The sequence below is a fragment of the Oryctolagus cuniculus genome, chromosome 9, assembly GCF_051225735.1.
Source record: "Oryctolagus cuniculus isolate XC-2025 breed Fujian yellow rabbit chromosome 9, ASM5122573v1, whole genome shotgun sequence".
Taxonomy (NCBI): Eukaryota; Metazoa; Chordata; class Mammalia; order Lagomorpha; family Leporidae; genus Oryctolagus; species Oryctolagus cuniculus.
In genome coordinates, this window is record NC_142875.1 from 103,930,306 (window position 1) to 103,948,082 (window position 17,777).

At 47.1% G+C, this 17,777-nt stretch overlaps 1 protein-coding gene across 6 annotated transcripts in view; it reads left to right on the forward strand.

The window, feature by feature from the left end:
- ANO2 (anoctamin 2) overlaps positions 1–17,777 on the forward strand; it is a 394,966-nt gene that overhangs the window by 209,591 nt on the left and 167,598 nt on the right. For 3 of the 6 annotated variants that reach the window (XR_016213488.1, XM_070049347.2, XM_089304572.1), the window contains exons 12-13: positions 5,208–5,368; positions 10,814–10,896. Coding sequence is in view for 2 of the 6 variants with exons in the window: in XM_070049347.2 (XP_069905448.2) it covers positions 5,208–5,368; positions 10,814–10,896 (244 nt within the window). In the remaining 4 variants the exon portion in view is untranslated. Of the gene's footprint in view, positions 1–5,207; positions 5,369–10,813; positions 10,897–17,198; positions 17,403–17,598; positions 17,726–17,777 lie in introns of those variants that run through there. The other 3 variants (XM_089304573.1, XM_089304574.1, XM_070049348.2) reach the window with 3 other exon arrangements.

Sequence of the window (17,777 nt, forward strand, 5' to 3'; positions counted from 1 at the left end):
CAAATAAACTAGAAATAGCATTGTTAATATTTAGAATAAAGCTAAAAACATTGTGTAAGTGCCAAGGGTTTTAGATATTCTTGTGTGAGAAACTCCGTAGTTATCTGTCCGGTGCTCTTGATTGGAAGTTTTGGGGTCTTTGTCACAGGAGAGTGGTCATTAGGGTCCTTTCTTCTCTAGCCCATCTGTTATGAAGGAAGAACTAATATTTATCATATTTATCTTGTAGCTCCCTTGTGCCAGGAGTGGTACTATGTGGCTTTTATGTATTCGTTACTTTGATACTGTAAGAGGGCACTATTATAAACTCTCTAAGATAGCTATAATTATTTACATGAGATGGAGAAACTGTTGCTAAGTCGGGTCGCTCCAGTTGTCCAAGTTCAACAGCTACTAACTGTCAAGGCTGGGAGTTGAGCTCTGCTGCCTCCTGTTCAGAAGGCCTTGCTTTTTTCCAGTAAGCAGTGAAGTCTTTCAGAAAATGCAAATCCTCCTTGACAGCTCTTTCAGAAAACACAGCACTATGTTTTCCTTGCCCAGTGTGATCACAAAAGATCTCAGGTTGATCAAAGCTAGAAACCCCAGTGGTATGCATAGGGAACCAGAGCCAGTTCCCTGTGTGGGGCACCAGTGTGTGGATTTCCATCAGGACTCAGAGCTTGTGCCCTGGGTCCCCACGGGGGAATACATGTGGCAGCAGCCGCTGCAGCTGGGAATGACCATGGTCTGCACATGTGGCGGTTACATGTCTACACACAAGCATGCACTCCACACGTTCATATTCACGCATGTGCAAGACTGAAACATAAAACGTGGCAGTCATGTGTGATACTGCTCGCCAGTGGGCACAGCGTCTAAGGTTAATGGCTCATTGTTGGGTTGTGGAATAAATTTGATGGTTATTTTTAAATGAACTAGAATAAGCTACGATAGCCTAGAATGAAATAAAATCTGAGTATTCATTACAAGAAGGAAGGATAAATGTTTCATGTGATTTATTTCAGTTCTAAGAGGGGGTTTCAAAAGTTTGTGAAAAAAATAGAATTAAAACATAAGTTTATTTGGTGCAAAAAAAAATGGAATCCACATAAAGTTCTTTCATACTGTACCATTTTTCCGTGAGCTTTTTGAAGATTCTGTGTGAGTGTTATTGTGGAAGGGAGGGTGTGTGTGTATTTGCATGTTGGGATCTGATGCAAAATAAAGAAGAATTAAATATAGGTTGTAGTTAAAAAAGTTTGAAATTGACTTTTATAAAGTTAAAATGTTGACCATTAGCTTTTTAGACTCATGATAGGCTGTGACAAGTCAGGAAGATGTAAATGGAAAAGAATTAAACGCTTCATGTAGTTTTATTTTTTAAAGCTGCTTTCTAAACCCAATTGCATATCCATCACAAGTTCAAGTTTTATGGGCCTGATGGAAACTCACAAAATACCATGCCTTGTCAACAAAGGAATAGTCTCTGAAACCCAATGTTGAATCTAAACAAGTTCTTGTTCTTTAAGGGTCTATGTCTACCAGTGCATCCTGGGATTATAGTAGAGGTTGCTAATTGTGGCATCAAGCCTGGGAGTTACTATGTATCACTTTTTTTTTTTTTTTTTTTTTTGACAGGCAGAGTGGATAGTGAGAGAGAGAGACAGAGAGAAAGGTCTTCCTTTGCCGTTGGTTCACCCTCCAGTGGCCGCCGCGGCCGGCGCACCGCGCTGATTCAATGGCAGGAGCCAGGAGCCAGGTGCTTTTCCTGGTCTCCCATGGGGTGCAGGGCCCAAGCACTTGGGCCATCCTCCACTGCACTCCCTGGCCACAGCAGAGAGCTGGCTGGAAGAGGGGCAACCGGGACAGAATCCAGCGCCCCAACCGGGACTAGAACCCGGTGTGCCGGCGCCGCTAGGCGGAGGATTAGCCTAGTGAGCCGCGGCGCCGGCCACTATGTATCACTTTTAAAAAGCACTTTATTTTGAAAAAAAAAATCATAAACTCACAGGAAGTTGGAAAGATTGTACAGTTGGGTCCAGTGTGCCCTTTACCCAGTTTCCCCAGTTGTTTTGCCTTCTGTAGTAACTGTAGTACAGCATCAAAATCAGAAAATGGACATGAATTATATGAAACTTTAAGTGGTGTATTTTATCCCCAGCAATGTTGGTATGTGAAGTGTATGGCAGCCTAAGTAATAGCCCCATGCATACATATTGCATAGATAGAACTTTCCTCTACTTACCAATTGATTGGCTTTAACCTGTTAAGTACTTGCAGGGGTAGGAAAGACCAGGGTGTTTTTTAAATAGCTGATTCATTTAGAATATATTGGAAAATGGTTGGCTTTCCAGCTGAGACCTTAACAGCAGATGTTTTATGTGCATTTCCTGAGTGTCGCTTCTTCGTACCCTCCTGTGTTCTAGCGCAGCCCTGCCCCACTGCACTCGCTTTAGGTTCAGCTCATTGTCAGCCCATGTGTCAGCCTTCTGATGCTTTCCAGAGAGAATGATAGGTGGGAGACATACAGCAACGACTGGAAACCACAGTTACTTCTCACTAGAAGTCTGTGATAATGCAGCAAGCGAGTGGCCTACACACAGTTTCACGATGGACTCCACTCCTCTTTCAGCTCTTCTCCCGGCAGCCTCGCTTAGGGAATACAGAGTCATTTTAATGTCATTCAGAGGCAGGGTTTCTCTAGAATTCTGTTAAAATTGTTTGCATTAAAAAAAAAAATCTACCCCTCCCCACACATCTAAAGCATTCTGGCTTCCAGTGCACGTGACTCGGGGAAAATCCGTGCTACCCTGGCTGCTATTTGGTACAAAGGATTGGTAGGTGCCTGCACTCTAATTTAAAAATCAATAATCTGCATGGGCTTATGTTCCAACTCTGCTTTGTACCAAGTTGTGTGCTAGGACTGCTTTCGTTTGAAAGAAGTTGACTAGATTTCAGTCGGATGAAGTGGACTGGAATTACCTCTCTCAAGGGGACTGCAATTATCTCTCTCCCCTGTCTGTGCTTAAAACAAAAACAAAAACCCCAAAAACTCTGAACAAAGTGAAGTCCTTAACATACACCTGGTCCTGGGTCACATCACAGTGTTTCCATTGGTGACTGATCATATATACAAGAGTGGTCCCCTCGCGTTGTAATGGGGCTGGACAGTTCCTGTCATCCAGTGACCCCACATTGCTCCTCTGTGTGTGGTGATGCTGGTGTCAGCAAACCTGCTTCGCTGCTGGTTGTATGAACGTGTAGCAGGTGCAGTAAGTTCAGTACATAATACTCAATGATGGTAGTCAACGATTACGTGGCGGGTTTGTGATTGTAGACATTTTATTGAGCGTGTACGCCTTTTATGTACATACAGAGTAGCTTGGAATAGCACTCTATGCTGTGTTACACGTGCAGCAGCCTCGTGCTTCTTGTGTTTTCCTGAGGGGCCGCATGGAGCGGCCGCCTTCCCCCGGGGAGGTGTGTGGAACGGCGCTCATGTTTGTAAGATGCAGGTCCTCAGAGGTGGCCCTGCCGCTCAGCCAAGTGGGACTGACTAGATAGGCAGCCCTGCGGAGCTCTGATGTTCTCCATCCAAGCCCAATAGCAATGCTCTTTAGCAGAGTTTATGCAGTCCATCTCTCTGTGTAAGTCTGCTTTCTAAGAGTGGACTCTCTTCTCTGGAAATGGCAATGCCTTCTAAACTTGTCCAAGCCAGAACACTTCAAATAAACCCTGCTCTCTGGTTGCCAATCAGACCAGGCACAGGTGCAAAACCAGCACAGCTGAACTCATTATTAGGCTCTCACTGTGTACTATTCTTGATGTGAATGAGTCATCTTGATTGACACTTGCCAATGGAGAGCTGGGATTTATGCTCCTGGACCTAGAGTTTCCATTCCCTCACACAGAAGGACTTTCCCTGCAGTGGACTTAATGGCTCATTAAAAACAGAAGCCTAGAAGCTGCGCCTCTACGGAAAGTGACAGCGCTCCGTAAATCACCCACCCTTTAACTTCTTAATGAAGGGGGAAATCGCCCGGGGCTTTCCGATGACTTTCGGGGTTTCCTCGAAGCCCTGGCATCAGCACAAGGGGCACGCGGGCTCCCTCGCCCCTGGCGGGGGCCTCCCACTTGTCAGCCAGGCGCTGTGGCACCCTCTGCTGCCCTGCTCTGTAGCTAACAGCTGTGGCTTTCAGCACAGGAACCCCTGCCTGCCAGGACTGCGCTCCAGCTGCTCTGTGCCATCAGCCAATGTCTCCCTCCATGAAATCCTGACTCCTGCACCCTTTCCCCTTACCTTCCACCCGCCCCGCCATTTCCCTGTGGGGACATTGTGCACCAGAATAATGTATTCACTATTTTCCCTACCAGTATACGGTGTGGAGGGATAATGGGAAAGCTCTGGCTGTTCATTGGTTCTCATTTGCAAGTGTACAACGTGGGTCCGAAGTTACTGGAAGCAGCTAGGCACAGAATGAGTGAAGGGAATTTCATATATAGTTGTCAGTCTATTACACGGAAATAGAGGGGACAAAGTAGGCTATTGGGTTATTTGGCTGATTTTCTCTCTCCAAGTGGCAGGGAATCTAGACTTTGGAAGAATTTGCATTGCTCTTTTGTTCCCCCAACCCCCTTTCATGGCCTTGATAATTCTTAGTATCTTGAGTTAGTTACCCTCATCCCACAGAGTCAGACGGCTATTCCTATGCCAAAGGGGCAACCTGTTCCTTTTGTCCTCACATGGCTTGGTGTTGGTCCAGCCACATGTTTGTGTGTGTTTCTGCTTCTGGCTGGTGTGAAATGTTTGGGAGATGACCAGCAGGGGTTGAGAATGCAGCTTGTACTTGAAGAACAGGGCAAAGTCAAACTTTTAGGCTTGCGATTTATTCACAGTCGTTGAGCACTGAGACTACCAACCTCATAGGACTTAACACATCTTGAAGGGATGTTAAGAGGCATCATTCAATGCATTGATCATCAACTTTCTGGGACATTTCTAATGAAAGGGAGTTCCAAATTTAGGGAGGTGGCTCATCCATTTGGGTGGTGGTGGTGGGCTAAATATAAGAGTTACATTCTCAAGGTGAAGAATCCTATCCCAACTTCTCTGACCCAGAGTTGATAAAGTTCACCGTGATTTGGAGATAGGAGATGTTTGGGGGTGATTTACCTGAATTGGGCCCTGGTTGAGCTCCCATTGACCTAGCAGCCTCTGTCTACCGCAGCAAAGAGATGTGCGACCAGCAGAATGCCTTCACCATGTGTCCCCTGTGTGACAAGTCCTGTGACTACTGGAACCTCAGCTCAGCCTGTGGGACTGCACGGGCCAGCCACCTGTTTGACAACCCTGCCACTGTCTTCTTCTCCATCTTCATGGCCCTGTGGGGTAAGTGATCATCGTGATGCTTGCTTTTATGGCGGTCCCTTTACCTTCACGTGGGTTCAGTGACCAGGCTCATATCCTTAGTCTACTCACTTTAGAATTTTGTCTTCATATCCTAGGAGGTATTTTAAGGACAGTACCTTTCTAGTTACTGGTTTGTATGAAATAGAAATATTAATATCTTTCCTGGACTTACCTGCTTTCTCTTAGGTACAGCAGTGTTGCCTACATACTAGTCTAATGCATGCTTTATTCAGCATTTGAACAGTGCATGCTTTGAAAGCACCTAGTACATCCACAAGGCACCTGCAGGCACATTTGCTTAATCATGGAAAACTGCAGGTACTGTGCAGTGTGATACTCAGAGTGGTGGAGTGACTGCTGGGATCACACAATTAGTGAGGATATAGATGTGCTGAAATCTGGTCTCGTTACTCAAGGCTCATTGTCATTTTCAGGATGCTGTGAATATAGGATAATAGAGGTTTTATTCCATGCCAGAGTGGGGTTTTCCATATTCCCACCAAAGAGATTTGTGAAGGAAATAACAAGTAGTTCCTTTATTTTACTCCTCCTCTCTTGCCTCCGGAGTGTCAGGGCAATGGACTTGCTCTGAGCCATGGCTCTCTGACCACACACACACACACACACACACACACTGTTCTCACAAAAGAACAACCTAGAACAGCGACCCCATAGTAAATGAACATTTCTGAAAAGATACACCCATGTATATTAACAAAGAGGGCAAGTCAACATTTTTCAGCCCATTTGAGTGGCCACCTGCTTTTTACTGGCCACTGGAGGTGGACCATGCAGCAAGTGAGTTACCTTGGCATGATTAGCTTTCCCATCGGATAACTGACAAGCAGGACCACAATACTGCTGCAGAACCTGTGCTATTTGTCACTGCCATGGGGCCTGGAGGATGCACCAGGATGGGGCATGAGTCACACACCCCTGAGGCTGTGAGGAAGGAGAGGAGAGGGAATATTCTCAGTAGTCGTGGGACACAGCCTTCCCCCTTTCCACGTGAGGACCTTTATTTGGGTGACAGAGAACTTGACTGCAAGATTCTCGTACTGCCAGGGCACCAAGGACAGTTTCTGTTGGCTGCTCTACTCTCTCTTCCCAGGAGTACATGGGCAGGGATCAGCTGGTCTAAAGTTGGATTGGGAAGTAGGAGAAAATGGAACTTGCGAGCATACAGCCTAGGAACTTGTGAAAGGAGCAGTAGAAGACTCTGACGTTGGAGCTTGCTGCCTGGGAAGTCATGGGCACCTTTGTGTCTCCTCCTCAAACAGGGTCATCTCGCAATGACCCCAGGATTGCCTTGAGCTGATTTGGAAGCCATAACATGTGTTACAAAGAACTTAATTCCGATGCATTTCACTTGTAGATATTGCTACCATTGAGGGACTGAAGCTTAGGTACTGTAGATCTATGAACCCTCAAGAACTTTCCCAGGACAAAATCTCATTCTAGGGAAACTTGCACTTCACTTACACTTTCTGGTTTCAAGTCCTAACAACTGCCTCTTGTCTTTCCTCAATAACTGTAAAGAGCAGATGCTCTCCACCCCTTGAGAGATCCTCCATAATTTACTACCCCTGGCCCCGGAAAAGCACAAAGGGGTAGGATTGTGTCAGACCTTCCTGAGAGAGGGCAGGGCTGGTTTTGTTTTTTTTTTAACAGCCTCGCTGTGTTTTTATGTCATTGTGTATTTGGTTACAGCAGCCCAGAGCCCCTAGGCATGACTGCCTACAAATTACAATTAAAAATAATAGTAATGCTTCTCATTACTCTGATTATTGTGATTAGTGGTGCTGTGCTGGGCCTGCCAAGAACAGGCTGGGAAGAAGTTTGTGTAGAGAGAGACTCCGGCTCTTGGTGGCAGTAGACACGAAGGTCATGGACGACCTGAGTCTGTTGGGGTCTTCTGGATCCCCTCACATTGAGACCCTGATAGAAAAGGAAATAAAGACATAGAGTTTCTGAACTCTTTACCGAGGAGGGACTAGGGACAGCAGCTCAGTCTCTTATGCTCCCTGTCTGCTGCACATGCCACAGGAGGTGGATGGGAGCCTAGCTCTGTGTCGCCAAAGTCAGTGCTCTTGACCAACAGGTTATGTCACCTTGAGGACATTGCTTAATCTCTGGGCATCGTTGTCCTCCTCTGTACACTGGGTAAAATAGAACCCACCCTGGAGTGTTCTTGTAACGGACGAATGAAGTGTGCACACCCTGTGTAGTGTCTGGTGGTGTAGTGTAGGCACCAGGACCTGTGACCTGCTCTGATGCGTGTTGTCTGTGATGTCCGCTCTGACTCTCAGGACTCCTCGACTGTCACTCCTTTGCTCCCCACTTCGGTTCCCACCATCTGACTTCCTTACTTCACGGAGATCCTGATTGGTCAGTGCTCTGAGCCCTCTGATGCATACCTCCCTTCTCAGACACAGTGAAGAGCAATAGGAAGAAGAGGGACTTCCCCTATTCTCAGAGCATCCTCAGACCAGTGCTAGTGTCAGGAGGTCAGGATGCACTGAATTTTAAAAAGCCTCAAATTCATGGGCCAAAGCCATCCATTCGGCGCAAGCACTTGCAAGTAAAGCCAACGTACCTGTGACTGCATATCGTCTCAGTGTGTGATGCTTGTTATGCTCTGTTCTGTGCTGTGCCCAAGGTAAGCATAGGCAGCTGAGAGCTCAGGAACCCTCTGCGGTTCTGTTATTATCACAGAGACCTGACATGGTAGTCAGCAGCCAAGCGTGGCACGCAGTGAAGCACGCCTGGCCCTCTGCAAGGGTGGTGTAGAGTTGCAGGGGTGACCTCTGGGAGTGTCCCTTCCTTTCCCTTTCCAGGGCACCGTGTTTATAAGGGCAGCAGCAGTGTGGAGGAGGAGGAGAGGACAACATGAGACCTGACCTCATGGAAGATGAGGACTGATCTGGTCAGGATATGATGTGGGAGGAAATGGGGGTAGGGTAGGAAATGGGAGCAGTTTGCTCCATTGTGGATGGAGAGGACAGTGAGGAGACAGCCTCAACAGCAATGCAGGTGCCATGTGCACTGACAATCGGTGGAAATGGTATTGATGGCTGGATTGGACCAGGCATCCACAAAATCCCAGTGTCCAGAGATAGGAACTTGGACCACAGGGATCTAGTGAAATTGTAGGTAGGGGAGTGGTAGCATCATTACTCTGCCTACCTCTGCTTCAATGCCTCAATCCTTTTGTTCTTCAACAGTCAGCCCAGATGCCTCTTCTGGAAGTGAGCTCTCCTGTTCTGCATCCTCCCATTATCTGTTCATTCTTAAATTGCTTTATGCTTTGCATTGTAGTTATTTACACTCTTTCCTTGTAGACCGTAGACAACTTGAGAGCAACATCCACATCATATTCACAGAATCCTCCCTACAATATCTAGCACAGTGTTTTGTATATTGCCAAGTAGCTAGCATTTTTTCAGGATTAGAAATTTGCCCTAGGGGCAGCAGATTAGATGCCACTTGGGATGCCCACATCCCATAACAGAGTGCTCAGGTTTGCATTCTGGCTCTGCTTCCAGCCAATGCATGCCTGGGAGGTAGCAGGTGGTGGCTCAAGCTCGGGCACTGGGTTCTCGCCACCCACATGGAAGACTTGGATTGAGTTCTGAGCTCCTGGCTTCAGCCTGGTGCAGTCTCACCTCTTGTAGGCATTTGGAGAATGATGGAAATTTCTCTTTCTCTGTTTCTCTACCTTTCAAATAAATAAAAAACTGAAAAAGAAATTCACTTGAGCTTGTTCAAAGAACAAGAGATTTATTATAAGAAAGCAAGAGGCAAGCTCATGGGTGTAGGAGATGAAATAAAGTCAGGCCCCTAGGACACTGGAGCTGGAGAAGCTCCCAGAAACCACAGCCTTCCCTGCTGTTTCCAGTGTGGCGTGGATCCTCCCATTGCTCCTTCTCTTTTGTTCCTTCGTTCTGATTTTTCAAGAGAGAGAATATGATTGGTCTGTGAGCAGACCCTGGATGAGGTGTTCAACAAGTCTTGGCTATAGGATGCTGATGTAAGGGGTGCCAGGTTCTTCCTAGAACACACTGGGCTTTTCCTTCAAGGAGCTGTGGGTGGAGCAGACATACTCATAAGTAGGTATGGTAGGCATTGTACAAATACTTGCTAAATACATGGGAGAATGAATGGATGCTGTTTATAGAAATTACTCTCTCAGCTGCATGCAGGATGGGTTGAAAGGCTTAGTCTAGAGTCAGGTAGATCTGTAAGAGCTGTTAGGTAATCTCTAAATGAGCTGATTAGGGCCTAGAAAATGTGGTGTGCTGGGGACAGAAAGAGAGATATGGGAGACAGAAGATTGCTAATGAAGGTGCAAGAGGAAGGAATGTGTGCATAGGCAAGAGAAAGCTAATCAAAAATGTCAACAGGGTGGGTATTGTGGTGCAGAGGGTAAGCTGCGGCTTACAACACCCATATCCTATATTGGAGTGCGGTTTGAGCACTGCCTACTCTGTTTTGATCCAGCTTCTGGCTAATGCATCCTGGGAGGCAACAGATGATGGTTCAAGGACTTGGGCCTCTGATAACTACATGGCAGGCCTGGGTGGAGTTTTAGGTTCCTGGCTTTGATCTTGCCCAGCTCTGGCTGTTTCAGGCATTTAGGGGATTGAACTAGCAGATGTAAATTCATTCATTCATTCTCTCTCTCTCTCTCTCTCTCTCTCTCTTTCTCTCCCTCTCCCTTTCAAATAGAAGAAAATTAATTAAATTTTTTAATCCTTATTTTATTTATTTGAAAAGCAGAGGTACAGAGGGAGAGAGACACAGCCAGAGAGAGTCTTTCATCCACTTGTTCACTCCCCAAACCACCACAATAGCTGGGGCTTGGGATGGGCCATGCCGAAGCCAGGAGCCAGAAGTTTCCTCCAGGTCTCCATGTGCCGTTTCCTCCAGGTCTCTATGTGGGTGCAGGGGCTCAAGCACTTGGCCCATCCTCCACTGCTTTCCCAGGCTATAGCAGAGCTGGATTGGAAGTGTGGAGCAACTGGGACTGGAACCAGTACCCATATGGATGCTGGCACCATAGGGAGTGCTTTACCCACTATGCCACAGCACCAGACCCAGAATTTTAATTTTCTTCATCTATTTCTTTCATCTTTCAAGATCAGTGTTCACCTTCTTCTCATTACCTAGAAGTGGGGAAAGGTTGTGTGTGTGTGTGTGTGTGTTTGTGTGTGTGTGTGTTCCCCTTTAGCGTATCTACTGGCTCTTAAGGATGTGGGGTATTTTGAGCAATTCCAGGTAGGGGTGGTAAGAAGGGGCTAAATGTTTTAATGAGAACTCCTAAATTTGAAATCTATAAAGTATCCCCCATCTCTAATAGTGAACCCAAATGGTATCCAGACCTACTCTTCAAAAGTCGTTGAATTTGTGTTCTTTCTTTTTAAGCTACCATGTTTCTGGAAAACTGGAAGAGACTCCAGATGCGACTGGGCTACTTCTGGGACCTGACTGGAATAGAAGAGGAAGAAGTGAGTTCCTTGACGCACTTTTCTGGGACCTTGTTTGCTGGGACACTTAGACTGTCTTGAGTGAGCCAGCGATGCTTCCCATCATGTCAGGCTGGGGCTCCCACTGTCTGCTTTTGTAGACAGGGTCCATGGACTCATCCATGGTTGGTATACAGTGTGGCCAGGAGTTCAAATGTCTCCTCTTCCCTTGAGCAGAAAGACACTGTGTTGGGTATCCAGATGTCCTAGTGTCCTACTCTGGGGAAAAGATGGCAGGAGCAAGGTGTAGGTAACCTTGAGAGCAAGAAGGTGTATAATAGGAATCACTCTCATGTGGCCTGGGGTAGGTCAGAATGCTTCTGTGAGTCTGCCAAGGGGCAAGAGAGCAGGTATGAATGTCAGAGACACTGGTTTCTTTTGATGCCCATGAAAGGCAAAAGAACCACTAAATCACATACCAGCACCCTGTGTGTGAAACTGGAGGACAAGTCAAGGGCAAAAAGTAGGTTCTTCCGGGTCTAGTTTGCTGAGCAAATGATACTTAAATGATGTGAACAAATCACTCTTCCCTCAAGACTTGTTTGAAAGCCGGCAGCCCCATCCTGCTGCTGGTGAGTGGATGATGGGCACTGTGTCTGTCACGGTTGCTCATGGTTGCCTAGTCACTGCAACTCGGCCTTCTCCAGACAGTCTGCCCTAGATCCCCTCTCTTCCATTTCCAAGTTCAACTGGCCCCCTCCATACCAACCATTACAACTTTCAAGGGCTGCTGATATCACACGCTACCATGGACTCAATCAACAACCATATGAATGTTGGATAGGAACTGCCAGTATTGTAGATATTATGAATGAGGTGCTGGGGTTGTGTCCATAAAGACCAAGAAGCACTTTCAGTTGCTTGAGTACTCGCCTGCATACTGGCCACAGGGTCGGGCTGGCTGCATGCAGAGCGGGCCTTCTCCTGTAGCTGAATGAGCTTTGCCTTGGACTTGGGACCTCAGGCTTTGTGATCTTGATATTGCAGAAGCAATCAAGTGAAATTCCCAACTGAGTCTTGCTCTCCAGCCTGTGTGTCTCCGTGACTGTGGTGTGTCGTCATCTCTTCCTTAATGCTCTCATTAGCCAACTTGTCTTTGAGGAGAAGAGCTGAGAAGTGGCAGGAGCCACAGAGCAGCTGCATGGAATGGAACGTACCAATCCAAGTTGTTCTGCCTACATGTGCTAGAGGGAGAGGTATAATAATGTGGCTTCCCGCTGCTATCATGGGTTTTCACTCCATTGCAACCATTGCATTACCATGTACTGCGTAATGTATCCACTCTCCTCCAATCCTTTGTGTTACCCATATCCCTTGAGACTAAAACCACCATGGATTCTGTGGCAAATGAGAGAACATTACATGAATTCTGCTGTCAAGCAGGATTCAAATTAGTTAGGAAGATAAGCATTGGAGAATAACTGAGCAGTTGCATTTCTTGGAGGAAAATACCTCAACTGGTGTAGAAAGGGCAGTAAAAGTTTGATTGTGAGTGAGTTAGGTGGGGCATCTTTTTACTGTTGGACCCATCTGATCCTGCAAAGAATATGTTGATGTATGAGTGTACTTCAAAAAGTTCATGTAAATTGAATTAAAGGAAAAGTTTATTTTGGTCTCCCAATTTTGGAAATCCATTCATACAAGGGATCTTCAAAAAGTTCATGAAAAATGCATGGATTTCCAATTTGTTTTGTCCCCAAATAAACTTATCTTTTGATTTTTTTCTATGAGCTGTGTGTGTGTGTGTGTGTGTGTGTGTTATGAGAGAGAGAGAGAGAGAGAGAGAGAAATTGCGAGCTGTGATAGAAGGCTGTAATTGAGCATGGGGAGTAGTCAGGAAGCAGTTTCTATTCTCCTAATGCCAAGGCTAGGGCTAGGGTATCTCTAAAGAAGAGAAGAAATGTCCTGGCACCCAAGCCTGCATGAGACAAGCTCAGTGAGTCTGCTAGGAAGAGTTGCGGAAGCCAGCACATCTCTCTGTCAGAGGACTTGTAAACACAGCGCCACACAGAAAAGCATCAGGCATGACTCAGTGCCCTGGAGATCTCTGCAAGGAATGGGATTATAATCCATTTTTCCTTTCTGTAGCCTGATTTCCTGTTTTTCTGTTTAACCCATTGAGCCATGGTAACTTCGTGGGAGGTACATGCTTGGCGGAACTCACGTGCAGGCTGAGAGGGGCCTGGCCAAGTTTCAGTTTATCCACGGATAAGGAGTTGTTCCTGATGGAATCTCTGTGTGAAGCTCCGGCAAGGCTGGTTGGCGCCATAGCACGGTTGGTACACCCCACAGGTGTGCAGCCCGGGGCCAGGTATAGGTGAGAGGAAGAGAGGCCAGCCTTGTCTTTTCCTTTAATGTATTTCCATTCTGAACTAGGATATTAAGCACCTTAAAAAATTCTGTTCAATTTTGAGCACAAGCATTAAGCACCTACTGTGCACCAAAATTTGATATGGAATATAGAACTACCTCTATATTCTCTGATCTCCACAGCTAATACATTCAGCAGGGTACTGTCTGGTCTATAAATATTTAACATAGAATCAAGGGGACATGCGAGGATTCTTTCTCACTAATGTAGGAAGAAGGAGTGCTTTTACTAAACCAAGACTGAAGATTGGCTGAATTTTATTTTTTTAAAGATTTATTTTATTTATTTGAAAGACAGAGTTGCAGAGAGGTAGAGACAGAGAGAGATGTCTTCCATCTGTTGGTTCACTCCCCAGTTGGCTGCAATGGCTGGAGCTGCGCTGATCTGAAGCCAGGAGCCAGGAGCTTCTCTGGGTCTCCCATGAAGGTGCAGGGGCCCAAGCACTTGGGCCATCTTCTGCTGCTTTCCCAGGTCATAGCAGAGAGCTGGTTGGGAAGAAGAGCAGCCAAGACTAGAACCAGTGTCCATATGGAATGCTGGCGCTTCAGGCCAGGGCTTTAACCCGCTGCACTACAACGCCGTCCCCTGTTTGGCTGAATTTTAATGGTCAGCAAGAGGAAGAAGGGATACCCACAAGGAGTGTGGTGAGCAGGAGTCTGTGTGGGCAAGTGTAGAACAGAACCAACAGGATGCCTCTGAGCATGTGGTTGGCTTCAGGAAACAGGGCTAGGGGTGCAGCTGGGGACAAGGGAACAAAGACCAGTGGCCAGGTCAGGGAGGACACTTACTGCTTGTCTGAGTTTCCTGTGGTTCATGGGAAGGAAGGCATAGAGGGCAAGAGAGGCCAGGCATGTGTGCCATGGACAAGAGCCCTAGGACTTATAGGAAGTCCTGTAGGCTGGAGCAAGTTTATGTTACACTCACATGAGGCACAAAAGGGAGGGAGATATTATTCAGGCATCATGGAGAGAGGTGCTGGGGTCTTAGAAGGCCTTGGTTAAAGGTGTTTTCCATTTTAACCAGATATCCCTCAGAATCAGGGCTGTAGGGTACCCCCAAGAGGTTTGTGGAAAAATGGAATTAAAGGGTAAGTTTATTTTGGTGCCAACAAAGTTGAAACCGTGTATACATGGGGTCTCTAAAGAGTTATTGGAAAACGTGTATTTTGAAAAAACTATGCGAGGATTTCAAGAAGTTTTGCACAAACTTCTTGCAGTCCCCTTGTACTCCCAGGGCTGGTCGAATTCAGCCTCAAGCCCTCATTCTTCTCTGGAGTGTTCACTAGGAAACCGCTTCTCGGAGGAAGGAGGGTGCTCACTCACACATAGACCACAGTTCCTTCCTGTACTATTCCTCCCATGCATACACCGTTCTCACCTGGAGGGGCCGCAACATGAGGACCACCCTGGGAGGGGTTGGGCAAGCGGAATGGCTCAAATGCAGCTCACAATCCAAAGAGAAGCGAGGGTTGAGGGGAAACCCAGCTGGCAACTGCTTTCTGACGAGGGCAGGGAAGGAAGAGAGCAAGCAAATGCCAGAGCCAACCCACTGGGCCAGTGCAGCCCTGACCCATGGGGTGTCCCTGTGGATAGCACCAAGGGTCTTGTTGTGGGGCACCTTTGGTTACGGTGTGCCCTTGTTGCAAGTGGGCTTCCCAGGTCCCTGGGTCTTTGGCTGTAAAGTGGTGCCACCTTCCGCTCAGCCGACCTCCCCTGCCAGACTCCCTTCTCTCCCTCTGCTGAGGCATTCCTGGAGTTCTGGGCACAGAGCGTCTGCTCATCCATCTTTCCACCAACACCTGTCACAGCAAGCTTCAGATATCCTCAACAACTTCCCATCACCGAGGAAGCAAGATCCCCTGCTTGCCTTTCTGACCTTGACTCATGCCATTCTCCTTCCTTGCTCAGCCTTTCTAACCACATCACCCTTCATTCTGTTCCAAGTCACGCCACTCTGCTTCGGCCAGTCCCACTGGGTAGACTGCTTTTGTCCCCCACGCCACCCTGTCCCGTCTCCACAATGGTCTGAACAGTCTTTTCTTGTCTTGGTGAAAAGGTTACTGCCTTCTGTGTTTCTTATCTTCATCTGCTAGTTTCTTATTTGTGTGTTAGTGTACTTCCTTTTACCTTCCTGCACTGGAAGGTAAGCTCTCTGAGAAGAGGGATCTTGGCCACAGTGCCAACACCAGAGCCCCTGTGCCTACAAAAGGTCCCAGGGCATAGTAGGTGTTTGATGACTCTTTGTTGAATGTACATCTGGATCCCACCTTTGGATCACCCAAGGATGGTCCTGCATTTGTCCTGGACGCTTCCTCTAGGCCTGCTCCTGGGGAGACCGACCCATAGAAATAGTTCCTAGAGTCTTGGTGGGAGGTGTTATGTATTTAAGATGATCTGGCCTCAGATCATTCAATCAGGGAGATTGGGTCTGGGGAATCAACCTGCCCTTGTCAAAGCCCTCTCTAGGTCCAGATTTTGCTGTGACCAGGATCTCAGTTGTCCGGCTGTTGAAGGAATCTATAACCTCATCCAATCTGCACATAGGAAGAGCTTTGTCCGACCTGCCTCTGCCAGAATGCAGGGCAACCTGACTGCTTTGAGTCCCAGACTCCTGAGTCCTGATGCCAGACTCGGTCAAAACGTATGAGACGTGTCTGAACTGGGACCCAGGGTGGGTGAGATGGGACACAGCCACAGCTGGAGCGACATGAGGAAGCCCTCTGTGTGACACCACGGCTCGCCTTGGGAAGCCCAAGATGAGTAGGAAACACCCTGTCGATCAGCCAGGAGAGTCTTTCTCAGCCCCTCTGCAGGGTATGCAGCCGCGGTGGCTCATCAAGTTCTAGAACCCATATTGTGGTATTCACCAAAGGACACCGCTTTGGTTTTTAGCTGAAATCTTCCATTGGAATGTCATAGAAGAAAAGCAACCAGATTCACGTGCTCTGGAGGAAAGCTTCAAGACTCTATTTCTCAAAGTATTCCTGCAGGATGTGGATTCTAGCAGGCAAAAACTGTCCTGTGGGAAAGGGAGGACTTTAGAAAATGAAGCAGGTGTCTTCACAGTAGTACTTTTCAGATTTTTTTAAAATTCTCCTTGTGACTCTCACAACAAAGGCGACACATTTTGTGCTATTTTCCCGTCTTTTAGACCTTGGAGTCCTTTTGTAGCTCCAACTTTCTTGGCATACACCCTGGGAAATGTACACTTCTCTATGCTGGAGAATAGATCAAAGGAAGAGAAGCAATCAAGTAACTTCACAAGCATTTAGAGGTGTCTGTGTATTCTGCATGGTGGCAGTTACTGCGAGGAACATGAAATAATATAGAGCAGGTAGCCAATCCTCATGTGAGGACAAGAAGACTCTCACGTGCAAAGAAATAATAAAAGCTAGGAAATGATGAAAGAAATATATGTAATCAAGACTTAGAATGTTGGTATAAGCCATAAAAGTCTAGAAATTCAGAGAGGGAGGAGATCCTGCCCGGTAGCTATGTTGCAACTGTCAGAGGAGGCCTCCTGGAAGGGGCGGGGCTGACATAGCCTCAGAGATTGGGTGATGAGGACAGGACTTGACACTTCAATGGCATCACCTGCGGCTTTATTGGGTCTGCTTGTGAGTCGCCTACATGGTCTCTCCTCTCTGGCATGTCTTGTGAAAACCAGATACAGGGCAGAAACTAAGCCTGTTGGCTTCTGGAATCTCTGACATGAGGGCAGTGGTAAGGACAGGTGTGTTCTCCGAGCAATGGAGCTCACTTGAAGCCAGTGGCGCCTGAACCCCTGCCTAGGCGTTGTGGATAAACAATGCAGGAACACCAAGTCCTCGCACCTGTAGGTATTTGTCTGGGAGCTGGAAGCTGCAGGGAAGACCTGCCAATGAGCCAGGTGTACACTGTTAAATTCCCTTTGAAGTGAGTCATGCATCCTCCTGCCCCAGCATCTGCGTTAATTTGATTTGACCATGGTCCTCTTGATGAGTTAGGTGCTCGTTCCCATGCCTGGTGACTCACAATTCAGGTTTGTACGGCTGAATGGCCCAGGGAGGTCTCTTGAGCATCAGTGTACTTGCCAATGAGTTACTCACCTAGGCCATACAGGAAACAGGTCTGAGCAAGTGAGTTTTAAGATTCCCCATGGCCACCTTCGACTTTGATGTTTATTGGTCGCCATTGTAACTTACAGAATAATGGAGCAAGGAAGCAGTTTTGCTGTTGCCCTCACTCCCAGCTGGGGGACACATCTGTTTTTCCAGCTGGGATTTGGCTGATTATAAGCTAAAGTGTGAGGTAGAAGGCTAGGTGGGGGGTTGACCAGATGTCTCCTTCTGCCTTTGGTCAAACTGCTCTGCAAAGCACATGACTTCTTCCTATCAGCTGCCTTGTTAACTTTTCCTCTCTCCTTTCTCAACACCGGTGCCACCCCCAGGAACGTGCTCAGGTTTGGTTTCTGTGTCGTCACAAGTGTTGTGCGTTCCCTTTCTTCTCCCTCA